General features: G+C 44.3%; 1 protein-coding gene across 1 annotated transcript in view; it reads left to right on the top strand.

Moving 5' to 3' along the window:
- Window positions 1-921: 921 nt before the first annotated feature.
- The window catches only part of LOC119402027 (ubiquitin-like modifier-activating enzyme 1), a 70,035-nt gene continuing 56,392 nt past the window's right edge, over window positions 922-14,564 (top strand). Inside the window, exons 1-9 of the mRNA XM_037669092.1 lie at window positions 922-986; window positions 2,742-2,910; window positions 5,639-5,773; window positions 6,337-6,443; window positions 7,918-8,008; window positions 8,617-8,749; window positions 10,224-10,321; window positions 12,369-12,515; window positions 14,313-14,483. Coding sequence (XP_037525020.1) covers window positions 922-986; window positions 2,742-2,910; window positions 5,639-5,773; window positions 6,337-6,443; window positions 7,918-8,008; window positions 8,617-8,749; window positions 10,224-10,321; window positions 12,369-12,515; window positions 14,313-14,483 — 1,116 coding nt within the window. The remainder of the gene's footprint in view (window positions 987-2,741; window positions 2,911-5,638; window positions 5,774-6,336; window positions 6,444-7,917; window positions 8,009-8,616; window positions 8,750-10,223; window positions 10,322-12,368; window positions 12,516-14,312; window positions 14,484-14,564) is intronic.

Consider the following 14,564-nt stretch of genomic DNA (forward strand, 5'->3'; position numbering starts at 1 on the left):
GGCCGCCGAGCACGTGCCATCTCCTGGCGCCGTAGTCGGCAGTGACGCCTTATACGACATATCCCCTTTTGCGAAAAAAAAAAGTTGCTACCTAATATAGTCCTTGAACTTCTGCGGTGTCTTCTTCTTACGAGTGCTCCTTCTAATACGCGCTTGAGATCCCGACATATTGGGTGAAACTGTCTGCTGCGAGTGGTTCAGGAGAGTCCGCATTTTCATGATTATCCTCTCTTGATGTGCCAGGATGCGATAGATCACCCATAACTGTACCAGACGATTGAGTGGATGCCGGTGACCAGTTCATGTGCGAGCTGAACTCTCAGTTGTAAATGATATCTTGTGCCGGGGTGAAAGGATTGTAAAACACGGCACCATATAAACACACCCAAATAAATACACAGGACCAGCGCTGACTGCCGACTACTTTGGTTTCCATAACATGGGTGAAAGCGGAGACCCCTGCGGACTCCCCAGGGAAGGAAAGGCCGGAGCCTTCCGCTACGGCATTCCTCATAGCTATATCATGGTTTTGAGACTTAAAATTCCAACAATTATTTTTACAGTACTGCTGCCCATCACCGTCACACATGCACATAATGCTTTCTTAGAAAGTATAATTCTTTATCATACAGCTGTAGTGATGGAGTGCTGACGTACTCAGAACCCAGTAGTGACATCTTGTTTGCTTCTAATATTACGCGGGTGAACTTGTTATCACTTGTGCTAACGCTACACTGCGCAAAAAGTGTTCCGCGACCGCATGAACCGCATGCATTGCAAGTCAGCCATCACGCACTGTATTGTTTAAATTGTTAGCGTGCTCAAACTGTAAGATGACGTAATGATCGTTTAGGACAGGGACTACGCTTGATCCTATCTCCAGGCTCTTCTAATGACACTGCGTTCTTTGCTCAGGGAGACATGGCCCAGCATGGCTCCTCGCAAGATCAGCCCGCCATTGACGAGGGCCTGTATTCCAGGCAGCTGTAAGTGTACGCTTTCTGTTCTGGCGGGCAACTATTACTTGAATCGAGGCACTCGCAAACCCCGTTAGGAGCCGAGGAAAGCATTTCCACTTACTAGTTTCCCCGTCATAAGCTGCCACATTTATCCAATGGATGGATGTTGCAGCCTACTTGAGACAGCCTTGGATAGTCACTAGAATAAAGTGCTCACTCAGTCTAGGCTTGCAGAAAAATTCCACCGGCATTAAGGGGTACTGACACCGATTTTCGAAGCCGAGTTCACTCCTGGACGCAAATATGCTGTGTACGAAAACGAATGTGAGCAAGTTTCAGGCTCAGTAGACGTTGGTATTTTATTTTGACATTGATGTCAATTTTCGCGTGGCGCACCTAATGACCGCAATATCGACTATTGGCTACAGAATAAATTCTGGGTGACCAGTATGGCTTGTTGTAATGCCGCAGTTGCCAAAACATACAAAATGGCCGCTGTACGTCGCCAACGGAGCCATGGAATGGAGCGGCCGTGGAAAATTCTGATTTATGCGTGGAAATGATGCACGGCTTAGGGCAATGGTAAGTTGGGTCTGTTGGTTTTGACAAGTCCGCGTCCTGGTCTTTTCCACGCTTTGTCACGTCATCCGTAACGCATGGCCCACGAAGGCGCTGTCGATATTGGGCGTCTGGAATGGCACCGTTGGAAAGAGCTTTCACTTGCGGACAGTTTAAAGAGGGAGAGAGCTGTTTGTTTGTTTGGCTGCCAAGAAATTGAGCTCACTGGGCAAGAAGCTGAAAGGCAAGCAACCAGTCAACAAACGTTGTTCCAAGAAGCACGCCACGAGATACATCTCGTGCAGCACTGAGGTGGTGTATATATGAGATGCCGATATCGCACGGCAGTTCCTACATCGGGCAGACGCGCCGTTTATTGCTTCAACGACCATCTGCGCGAGCACGCAAACTACCTGAAGACGTAAAACGGCAGAAATTCGGCCATTCACACTTCAAAATGCGGCTCCCCACCGATTTTTCAAGAGATTTTTCAAGAAGGTTTCGCCCATATACAAAGATCAAACTGCACGTAAGGTGTCTGAAGCCTTCACCATTTATTCTAGAGATGCAGCATGTGTTAGGATGCCTGCGATAACTCTAACAGGTAAGGAGTGTAGCTATCTCCTTATCAAATTTCATTTGACTCAACAAGTCTTGTGACTGGACGCAATGCGCCGCTAGAAGTACTGATAATATACCCCTCCCTTGTGTATCAGGGAAACTGCGCAAAAAACGTGGACAAATAGAGAAAAGAACAGCACAAGCGCATACTAATATTATGCGCTTGTACTGTTCTTTCCTCCCCTTGTCCACGTTTTTTGCTCAGTTTTCCTGACAATGGAATACCAACTCGCCCAACAGTCTGTTACCCTGTGTACTGTATTTCAAAGTATATGAGCGTATGTTCGCAATAAACCAAAGTAGTCGGCTGTCAGCGCTGGTCCTGTGTATTTATTTGCATGGGTGTGTTTATATGGTGCCGTGTTTTACAATGAATTATGGCGCAGTAGGTACTTCGCAACTGTCCCCAAAGTAGGCTTACTAAGAGTTTACAACGGACTCTAAGCAGGCCGCTCATCCAGCTTACGTTGGATGAGCGTAAGCTGGATACCCTGTGACAACGCGGCGTGTTCCACGCATGCCCGTCATGTTTTCGCCATCTAAGAGGCTTTTCTCTCTGAGAAATCTACGTCTCCAGAACACAGCCATTTGTTTTTCCCGCAGCTACGTGCTGGGGCATGACGCCATGCAGCGGATGGCCCGATCTGATGTGCTCATATGCGGGATGCGGGGCCTGGGCGTCGAAATCGCCAAGAATATAATCCTCAGCGGAGTCAAGTCGGTTACGATCCACGACCAGGGGGACTGCACCCTGGCTGATCTGTCTTCGCAGGTCTGGACCCTCTCGCTCTCTCTCACTTGCGGTGTCCTCCGTGCAATACGGGCGAATGAATGAACGAGTGGGCAGCCAGAGACATCTGGCTGCTATATAGGTCTGGCTTGTCGCAATATACGAAAATTCAGGAAGCCTTGTTCTATCGGAAAATGGGGCGAACGAAGTTAGGAGTCTACGTGCTTCACGTCTTTCTTTCTTTCTTTCTTTCTTTCCTTCTTCTTTCTTTCTTTCCTTTTCTTTCTTTCTTTCTTTCTTTCTTTCTCTTTCTTTTCTTCTTCTTTCTTTCTTCTTTCTTCTTTCTTCTTGTTTCTTTCTTTCTTTCTTTCTTCTCTGTTTTCTTTCTTCTTTATTTCTTTTTCTTTTTCTCTTCTTTTTCCTTCTTTCTCTTTCTTTCCCTGTTTATTCTTACCTTTTCTTTCCTTCTTTCTTTTTACTTCTTTCTCTACTTCCTTTCTTTCTCTTCTTTCTTTTCTTTCTTTCTTTCTTCTTTCTTTCTCTTTCTTTTCTTCTTCTTTCCTTCTTTCTTTCTTCCTTTTCTTTCTTTTTTCTCTCTTTCTTCTTCTCTTTGCTTTTTCTTTCTTTCCATCTTTCTTTCTTCTGTCTTTCTTTCCTTTTCCTTCTTTCTTTCCTTTTTTCTTTTTCTTTCTTTCCTTCTTCTTCCTTTCTTTCTTTCCTTCTTTCTCTCTTCTTTTTCCCTTTCTTTCTCTTTCTTTCTTTCTTTCTTTCTTTCTTCTTTCATTTTTCTCTTTTCTTCTTTCTTCCTTCTTTCTTTCTTTCTTTTTTCTTCTTTTCTTCTCTCTTTTCTTCTTTCTCTTTGCTTTTTCTTTCTTTCCTCTTCTTCTTTCTGTCTTTCTTTCCTTTTCCTTCTTTCTTTCCTTTTTCTTTCTTTCTTTCTTTCTTCTTTCTTCCTTTCTTTCTTTCCTTCTTTCTCTCTTCTTTTCCCTTTCTTTCTTTTTTCTTCGTTCTTTCTTCTTTCTTTCTTCTTTCTTTCTTTTTTTTCTTTTCTTCTCTCTTTTCTTCTTTCTCTTTGCTTTTTCTTTCTTTCCATCTTCTTTCTTTCTGTCTTTCTTTCTTTTTCCTTCTTTCTTTCCTTTCTCTCTTTCTTCCTTCTCTTCTTTCTTTCTTTCCTTCTTTCTCTCTTTCTTTTTCACCTTCTTTCTTTTTTCTTTCTTTCGTTCTTTTCTTCTTTCTTTCTTTTTTCTTTTCTTTCCTTTTTTCTTTCTTTTCTTCTCTCTTTTCTTCTTTCTCTTTGCTTTTTTCTTTCTTTCCATCTTTCTTTCTTTCTGTCTTTCTTTCCTTTCTTTTCTTTCTTTCCTTTTTTCTTTCTTTCTTTCTTTCTTCTTTCTTCTTTCTTCTTTTCTCTCTTCTTTTTCCCTTCTTTCTTTCTTTCTTTCTTTCTTTTCTTCTTCTTTCCTTCTTTCTTTCTTTCCTTTTTTCTTTCTTTTCTTCTCTCTTTTCTTCTTTCTCTTTGCTTTTTTCTTTCTTTCCATCTTTCTTTCTTTCTGTCTTTCTTCCTTTTCCTTCTTTCTTCCTTCTTTTTTCTTCTTCTTTCCTTCTTTCTCCTTTCTTTCTCTCTTCTTTTTCCCTTTCTTTCTTTCTTTCTTTCTTTCTTTCTTTCCCTCTTTCTTTTTATCTTTCCTTCTTTCTTCCTTTCTTTCTTTCCTTCTTTCTCTCTTTCTTATTCCCTTCTTTCTTTCTTTTTTTCCCTCTTTCTTCTTACCTTCTTTCTTTCTTTCCTTCTTTCTTTCTTTTTTCTTTCTTTCCTTCTCTCTTCCTTTTTTCTTTCTTTCCTTCTCTCTTCCTTTCTTCCTTTCTTTCCTTCTTTCTTTCTTTTCTTCTTTCTTTCTTTCCTTTTTCCTTTCTTTCTTTCCTTCTTTCTTTCTTTCTTCTTCTTTCCTTCTTTTCCTTCTTCCTCTTTTTCTTTCGCATTGTTCAACGCTCCCACCTAACTGGTTCCTTCCTCCATGCCGGGAATCGGACCTTCACCCACGTGCTTAGTACCGCCACGCTTCTGTTGCTACAAGCAAAAACGACGGTCACGCGTTCATAACCCTGCAACAATGTAATGCGGCACGGTGAAATGGCAAGTGACCTCGATAAGAGATCAGATAACCTTATCAGAGAGGGCTGATCGCCATCAAGCCCAGTATCGAGAGAGCAAGAGTTATTCGAAAACGGCGCATGTGATCGGCGCACCTTTGAGGGTAGCCTGTTCTACACGCGCAGGGTTTTTCTTTCTTAGCGCATACTAAGCCACTGTTGCCACCCAAATCTGTAACTCGTAACGAGCTTCGCTTTGCAAAAAGGGGAAATATATGGTAAACAGGCGAAGTCGACTGCCTCAGAATATGGCCGCTAGTTGAACTTTACAATTTGTCCCATATCTTTTGTACTTCATCTGGTTGAAATGTAGCGTTGGTAAATCTTGTTCTGCGGTGTTACATCCGAACATCTAGCCAACCTTTCCTATGTGTAGGGCCATTTTGTACGTGTTCTTTTTAAAACGAACGGAGGAGGTCCTCCTATCCAGCCGCACGCGATTGGTCAACGTAGGGCCGTGACGTCTGTCACTGTTCCCATTGACCATTAGCGTGCGGCTGGATAGAACGGACCGCCCCCGTCCGTTTTAAGAACGCGTACAAAATCGCGCCGCTGGTTGCATTTTGATAGTTTTGAGTTTTGAGGCCAGAGCTTGATCGGAACGTAAGTTTTTCTTCGTGTGCAGTTCTACCTCAACGAGGATTGCCTTGGCAAGAACCGCGCCAAGGCGTGCGTGGATTCGCTCGCCGAGCTCAACAGCTATGTCGCAGTGACGGCCCACACAGAGCCCTTGACCAACGACTTCTTAAAACGTTTTCGGGTGAGTTGAGCATTACGACCACTAAACGATACTAAGCGTCTGAGGTGTAGCCTCAGCTTTCGAGTTGACAAAGGCGGATTCATAAGAGACCTTGTGAGTTTTTTGTGCGCGCTCCTACCAACTAGCTAAGCTTTCAACGTTTTCCTATTATCTCACACGCTTCAACACTTGCAAATACTCATTTTTTCCTTCAAGGAAAAAAAAAGCACTTTGATGCTAAATTCGGTGTCATACTGTTAGTTTAAAATAAGTGTGACAGTGGGTCATGTAAGCGCAAATATTCCTTGTTTTTCATTGACGAGAAGTGTAGATAACTTTATCGAAATATTGTATTGTGGCGTAGTATGATATCTCCTTTTAGTATTATGTATTTCCTGGCAGTTTGTATTTACTGTTTTATCGTCTGGCACCGGAAAGATGGCATCAAATTCTAAGTCATTAGGAAGTTAACGTCACTTTGTGTGCCTGTGTGTTTTGAATATAGAATTTAAACAGAACAGCCTAACCTTAACGCATTAATTAATGTTAAGGCATTAAATACGCACATCTCAATTTCGCCGCAGGTGGTGGTGCTCACCGACACTCCCCTCAAGGAGCAGCTGTCCATCTCGGCCTTCACGCACGCCAACAACATCGCCCTCGTCGTTGCCGATACGCGCGGCCTCTGCGGGTGCGTACTACATGACCGCCTCTCCTGCCGACACTAACGCCACTTGAATGGGCATGAGACTTAATTACCGCAAAAAAGGTCAACGGACAATCTGAAGGAAACAGACAGGGCACGGCGCTCGTACCAATCTAGCCCAACTCGCATCTCTATTATTAACGGGTACTGTGTTGCTGCCCATTAAGGCTGGTTTTTAGTGCCACGAAGACGCAGCGACACCCTTGTTTTCAAGAACCTACTACCGGTTTTTCATACATACAAGAAAACAGTCTTCTAAAATATAAAACTGGTACGAAATCGATTGTTCGTGTTGAAGATAAGCGTTACGTTGGACACGTATGATATCGGAGCGTAAGTTTACTTACGGCCCAATTAGATGTTAGGATTGTTAATGAAAAATAATTGGGTGAGTTAAATGAAACGGCAGGCAGTTTTCTTGTGAGCAACCGGAATTGTTGCGGCACCTGACGGAGAAGATGTCAACCACGCGCTCCTTTCTACGTGGCCTCCGTGATCGCCTTCGACAGTGAGACGAAACGCAGTTACCCCAAAGTGCAAAGTGGTTGAATGAACAGTAGAAGGTGCCTCAGACAGGCTGAATAAAATTGGTGCGAAGTCTACATTTTACATGAAGTTGAGAAGCGTATCCCAGATACACCGCATGGCCTTGTATGTGCTTTTTGCTTCTTACCTTTAGGAGTAAAGTGATTTCTCCACATTTTAGAGTGCATGGGCACTTCGCTTTCCGGGTACTGTGGGTTTTATAGCTTAGCCGACGCTATACCGGGGCATGTCGACAGTTAGATATATAACTGGCTGACGCAACGTTTTGCTGCTTATCGATAAACCAATGGCAAGGTAAAAGATCGAAAGGGTGGATCAGATATAGGAAGAAAGTGGATGTTGTCACTCTCCGCTTCTTCACTACCAGGAAGCAGCATCTACACCGACTCTTATTTGAATCGATTTCTCTTTTTGAGGGGAGAGCGCTCACGTTTATGTGCAACTTTTTTTACTGAAAGCGTATCGTACAAAATATTTCAAGACTTGCAAATTGAAATGCCGAGCTAGCTATTACATAAGCGTTTTGCATGACGGTCAAAATCGCAGCAAATTTCCCAAGCAAGTAGCGATATTCAACGCACGATAGACAGCGATGAGCGTCTTTTGTCACTCATTTGTGTGTGTCTATGAATGCCGGCCACGCAGACTGAGCGTTAAGTGGCCCGATGTGAAGAAACAACGCACCACCCGTGAAAAAGGGCGTTGTTTGGATGTGCTTATGCTGTCACCCGTGCTTTTGGGTAGTTCTGCAGCTACTCTGTCTGCGTTGTTGTATGAATTCGAGGTGTGTGACTGGTGAGCGGTCGACATCTGTCAGATGCAGAGCGTCTTATACTTTGCCATCATTTGGTTGGTCTAGATTTAGCTTAAAAGCATCGGCGCTATTTCTGACTGCGTCTTTTCCATGTTACAGGCAGATATTTTGCGACTTTGGAGAGAATTTTCGCGTGCTCGACACCAACGGCGAGCGGCCCATCTCCGTCTTGCTCGCCTCAATCAGCAAGGTACGTCGCATGCATATGAGAACACCTCTTTTGATCTATCTTGCCTGTTGCCCGACACGTTTTTACCTAAATACGACGAATTATCCAATAAAAAAAGCACATAAAAATTGTATTGCAGCTATTGCAGAGTAGGCGTACGTTTAGGATGAAGATAACCTTGTGTCTACAGCCATTAAACACCATCATTGATCATATCCTATATCATGACCCGGCGCTCTTTGACCACGACTGGGCCTGCGCCATAAAACACCACATATCATCATCATGATCATCATCATCATCATCATGTTGTGTCAGAGAATTTGTCATTATAAGTAGATTAAGTACTGTTAGATTACAGTTGTCGTTTTACAGCACTTAAGGAGGGCAGCCATACCGGCGTAAAATAATAACGGGCACTCCTAGCGTAACCTTGAGCCAATGATGTGTTAAGATGAACTGGACGTTGCTTTCGGAAGCAACTCTGGATTTTGTGTACCGTATTTCGGACTAAAAGCTCGGAAGAGCCTTAAGCGAGATTTATTGCTGTAACATACTCTGCCCTCATATTTCATTTGTGTTGGATACATAAAAGACTTCTTCCTTTCCTCACTTTGTCTTTCCCGCAGGACAATGAGTCCGTCGTGACGTGCCTGGACGAAGTGCGACACGGTCTAGAGGATGGCGACTTCGTCGCCTTCTCCGAAGTCGACGGCATGACCGAGATCAACGAGTGCCTGCCCATGAAAGTCAAGGTCCTCGGTTAGTAGATGTCATCAGTAAGAAATACCTCAAGGAAGTAATGAGGCAACAACGCTAATATCACGTACAAAAGTAGATGCGCATAAGAAGCGGTAACTTATCTCCTCAGGCCCTCATATCTTGTCTTTAATACATGACGCGTATCGGTGTCATCGCAGCTGACATTGATGTCATGTCAGCATAATCGTACGATTCATTGAACCGCGCGCGGAATTATTGTACGTATTATGCAAAGTTCATGCCCTGACCTATGCTCCTTAGAGGCTGACTGCAAGATAACTATGGGATCGGCCTAGCATGACATAGTGCAGATATAGAGGATCCTCCGTGCAAAATTTCACGTTTCAAACTCAAGTGCAAGCTTCACGGAATGCTTGCCAAATCAGACGTTCTTGATACCGAGAGGTAAAAAAAGAAAACGCTATCGTTACCACTATTTGATAGTGACGCATGGCAAGGACATGACCTAGAACGCGCGACTCCTCAGCCTGACCTCGCTGATCGAGGGACGCGGAAACATCTCGGAGGCAGTGTTGCAGGTCCCAAGTCAAAGCTACAACCTCCAGGTGCACGTGTCTTCTGCTCAGGCGCTCTTTTGCGGTGAATATAAAAGAAACTACCATTACCAGCCCCGGCCTTGCCAGGATCGCTTCACCGATTTGTACTGGTTATTCATAACGAATTAAGTTAAAGGGAAATTGCATCACAGCTCGGCGTTTAAATTAGGGAGCTCAACTTTGGAGGAATATCAACATTGTCAGTGCCTAGACCAATCCGAATTTTGTCCAAAATCTATTATGCAAACTATGGTTTCGGCTGAAACTCAAACCTTTTCTTTGAGTTGTCCATAACATTTGTGTTCAAACACAATGCGTCTCGTACTAATGGCCTCTATTAGAAACTGTGATGTGCGCACAACATTGAAAAACACTCCGGTCACAGAATGCCGCCTTTTTAGGTGCTTTGAATTTTCAGCATTGTCCTGCTTTTTGTTCGGTTTTATTCGTGCTACTACTGCATGTTCCGCAATTGAATCCGGAGCAATAATGTTGTATGTATTCGCTTTCAGAAAAAAAAAAAAAAACTATGCCGCCATTCTACCTCTTCATTTAACAGCTGCATTTCTTCATGAAATAATTGTCATAGTCGTCTATTGTGCCGATGTTTGCTTTATTAAGTAACTCGTTTTTTGGCACTTTACTATGATAGTTAATACAGTGTGGGAGAGCTTTTGCTCCCTAACTTTAAAATTATTAAAATTACAATTCATGTTATGCATTTCCGCACTGAAGCATTTTTCGATCAAAGTCGCGAAAAAAAAAAGAGATCCGATTTACTATGTCGTTTACAAGAATGTCTCGGTCAAGCATTTTTCTTTTTTAATCCCCGAGCACAATAATGCAATCTTGTAGACACTGTTGCTGACTTTGTAGTTATTGTTCTGACCATCATTTTGTTTTGTGCGTTTATTTAGGTCCATTCACCTTCAGCGTCGGAGACACAACACGGTTCAAGGACTGTGGACGCGGTGGCGTCGCAACGCAGATTAAGATGCCGAAAGACATCGAGTTTGTAAGTCACATCGCAATCTTCACGGCAGCCGGTCTCTGTGTTCTCACATAACACAGCAGAGTATTTGAGAATAATCATCCATCCCAAGTTTAACAACACTGACATTAGTTTAACCTCATTAGAATAGAGCCGCAGCCCAATAATCGTTTCATTATAGCATATAATGGTCATTTACACGTATGGGTTACAATACGCGTATCTGCACGATTGTTTTACTTCGTAATATCCAGTTATTCCCTATATCTGTGTTTGTTGTATTGGGTTTTATTATAATAAAATAAGATTGAAAAATAATACTTCTTTTTTCTGCTTATTTTTTTGTTCTTCTTCTGTTGTCCTTTATGTGGTTATACAGTCAGGCCTGTTCCTGTAAAACTGAGTCATCGCATGATGAACAGTTTAATTGTGGCGTGTAGTCCAGTAGACGGCAACCGGTATATGTGAACGTTCGTTATTGCGTTACTGTACGTGGCCGTGCTACTATTACTTTAAAAAAATGTATACACAAGATTTGTCACTTACCGCGAAGGAAATTCCTTTATTGCGGGAAAAGGCTGCACGCAATATGCAGTACCTTTTTTGCAGAATTTGCACTCTGTCTTGCGGATATTATTATGCGTGGCGGTTGTACGGACACGATGAAGGCCGTTTGTTTCAATGTCGACACGGCACGACCATTGCCAAAACTACATCCCGACGAACCTTATGAGGCAAGTCTTTGTCTGTAGGCTCCTCAGCATCGTCTACCACGACTGTATCTACGTGACCAGCAAAGTCTGCTTCTATTCCTACACTCGACGTTGATGGAAAAAACCCCACAAAATATATGGCAGTCAACAGAGTGCTCGAAAAGCATTAATTGCACGCTAGGGTGGGGGAGGGGGGGAGATGAGGGTCGTCTTCACACTAGCTACAACATCCATTTCCAATTATCTGCAACAAAGAATGTTTGCTGCAAGCTCGCCATGCCACATCATGTGTAATATGGAGTCACTGACGTACAGCCCATAAGCAAAGCGGCACTGAATTAACTTTATTTGTCCCTGGTTAAAGGGAAGGTGGCAATGCAACAGACTCTGGAGGGGGGGGGGGGAGGAACTACGTGAAGCAGGCCTCCTCTACCCTCTCAGCCCCCTCCAGGATGGTCTCGACCTGCGCAAGGCAGCCTCCCACTGCTCGTCACTAGAAATTAAGCGTTTCAAGGAGGGGTGAAGAGGGTGCTTAGGGCAGCGCCACATGATCAGACGAACATCCCATCAGCAATGGGAGGCCCAGCTTGCCAGCCCCAAATCTGAGTCCACTACACTAGGCAAGCCTGATGAACAGGGCACGGCAGATGAGCCACAGCATCCTCGACTCAGGATGTAGCCCACATTGGGCAAAGCTTTTGACTGCTCTTCAGGTTGACAAAGCTTATTGCATTCTCCTGGCACGATGCAATGATTGTGCGCTTTCCGTTTTAGGGGCCGCGGTAAACTACCGGTCAAAATTTGGGAATGTTTGCCGTATTCGCTCCAGCCCATCCGTATTTTTGAATTCTTTTTTTGTGAGTAGACCCCCCTGTTAGTGACAGACCCAGATAGCGTTGCGCAAAAAGTAGGAACTGGGAAGATGGCATACAGGTGTACTATATTTGCCACTGCAATGCATGCAGCACTGTTCAGGAGCAACAACTCACGTCGGGTTCTAACGTCGTTATCGTCTTCTTATTATGATTGAAGTGGCTTTAGTCGGTGGAAGTAACTACCACAGTTGCGTAGTAATATACATCCTGTTTCCCAGATTCTCAAAACTGGATGCTAATTTTGAACTTGTCAAAGCTGCCGACGTTGAGCAGCCTGCTTAATGAAACTTCTTTTTTTTTTACCAAATTTTGAAACTATAAAGTCAGGGTACAGGCTTTACACAACGGTAGCTCTAACTCGAGTAAAAAAAAAGTAGTTTACGTGAAAGTTGTTCAACCTGGTTGGACTGTACATGACGAAAGATACTTCAGCAGTCATGCATAGTCGATGGCTCAAAGGTTCAACGAATGTGTGACTTTCAGAAACCCTTGAAGGAGTCCATAGTGTCTCCCGTGTTCCTTTCGTCAAGCTTCGCCGACCCGGATCGCCCGGCCCTGCTGCACGTCGGATTCCAAGCCCTGCATGCTTTCCAAAAGAAGCATTCGCGTCTACCGCGCCCTTGGAACAAGGTACACGTGACTTTTGTGCAGTCAAAGCTCGCTAATACAATTCCACGTACTAGCCGTTATACGGAGTCTCCGCAGAGCCTTGACTCATTCTGTCGCTAAGTCTATATGAAGCTTAATGCGGAGTTAAACTCGATCAAATGTACTAGAAAAAAAAGGTCGCAATTTATCATGAAATTCAGTTTTTGTTACATGCAGTTTTCTAATAAATACAGGCGTAGATCATGCAGAAGACAAGTCGAAAGACGACTGTGCCAAACCCGGGCACAATATTTCCAGACATTGAAAAGAAAGAACGGCCTACTCGATTTTATCCTCTGTCTTTTGCTGTAGGATTGGTCTAACGCGGCGCTCCAAGGAAACTAAACCAAAGCGTCCTCATTGTCCCGTGAGGTGACGGGACGGCGCAACGCATCCAGCGATAAACTTGATAAACTTCCAACACCTAGTGCAGTTCTTAGTACAAAGCAAAACGATCACGCGGAGTCTGCATTGTTTGCCGTTGTTGCCGCCACGACAGTCGTTGTCCTTAATCGCCAGCGCGCGCTTTGACAACGTTTGGAAGAAGAAAACTATCGCGCTGCCGGAGTACAAATAGATCCTCTCATAGCATTCAGGCTGCTTCTCGGCCCCCCACGAAGTAGAGGCATCACTTTCAGGGGAGGCCGCTTATAGCTCTACGGGCGACAATGGGCTGGCTCTTAAATATTTGCAACCAGCATGGTAAATACCCTGAAGGCATCGTGGCCGAGAACCCTTAGCTTTTCGTTTCATGTTCGTCCCATTCAAGGGCCCGTTTCACGCTCGTATGTCCGAAAAACCACGTGAAGATAGCCGTGTCCACATCGGTGTACGTAGATGTCTTTAGCCTTCTTTTTTTCTCGTAACTTGTGCCCGACTCCGCTGTGTTGCGACACTTTCCTTGAGCTTGCTGGGATATTGAATCGGGCAGGATTGTCATCCTTCACCTCACCCTCAGTAATCGGATTAGCAATGGCGAGTTTGTCTTCAAGAGACAAAACGTTGCGTTTTCTGGCCATAGTTCACAGCGAGTCGACACCTAAGAAAGACACGCATGTCGCCACACCGAGAATGGAATAAGCCTAATACAGACGCGCACAAAACGAAGGACGTTGACTGAGGAAGCAGGCAGGCTTATAATTTCGAACGTCAAGCCATGAAATGTCTCGGCTTTCCGCTAAATTGCACTAGCTATTGTAGCGGCATTTGTATCATCCTTGTGTCGTGCACTTTATCGCCGCGATCACGTGCATTACCCACATGACGTGCCTCCTGTCTTATTATTCGTGTAATTACAAACCTGAAGCGTTCTACATAGAAATTTTCAGTAGTGTTACAGTTCAAGATAATAAATGGCAATTGTCGTAGATTCGTCACATTAATGTCAGATAGCGTGACACCTTGATTACATGGACGTCACAAATTTGTCGGCTTCTATGAGGACGGCGCTGGATATTCAAAAAAGATCCGTAAAATCCACGAATTCGTTGTATAGAGGTACGTTCCGCTTAGGTTTAACTGCATTCAGTAGCCGTTTATTAAGCCGTTGCTGCTCGACCTATGCCTACCGGTTAATGCTAGCTCAATGCGATCACTTGTTCTCGTTGAATGGTTAACTGCACTCCTTGACCTCGCGTTGCGGCCGACGCCGAATCCAACCAGTTAAGAGACTGCTGTTCCAGATAACTGGTCATTCCGTGTTGGCGATTTCCGTTTCCTGAGAGTTTGCTGTATTTGCACACCCCGAATTTTATTTGCCCGTCTTTCCTCTCGGCGCAGGAGGATGCAGCTGAGGTGGTGCGCATGGCCAAAGCGAAGAATGCCTCGATGTCCTCACCACTGGCGAGCTTGGACGAGGCTGTGCTCACCACGATGGCCTGTGTGTCGACGGGCTCCCTGTGTCCCATGCAGGCGGCTATCGGAGGCATTGCTGCGCAGGAAATTATGAAGGCAAGAACCATGCCTGCCAAGTTTCGTAAATCCTAAACTCTGCTACTCGGAAAATGGTAAACCAAGTCTCGTAAACGGCAT

Source organism: Rhipicephalus sanguineus, chromosome 8 (assembly GCF_013339695.2).
Source record: "Rhipicephalus sanguineus isolate Rsan-2018 chromosome 8, BIME_Rsan_1.4, whole genome shotgun sequence".
NCBI classification, from domain to species: Eukaryota; Metazoa; Arthropoda; class Arachnida; order Ixodida; family Ixodidae; genus Rhipicephalus; species Rhipicephalus sanguineus.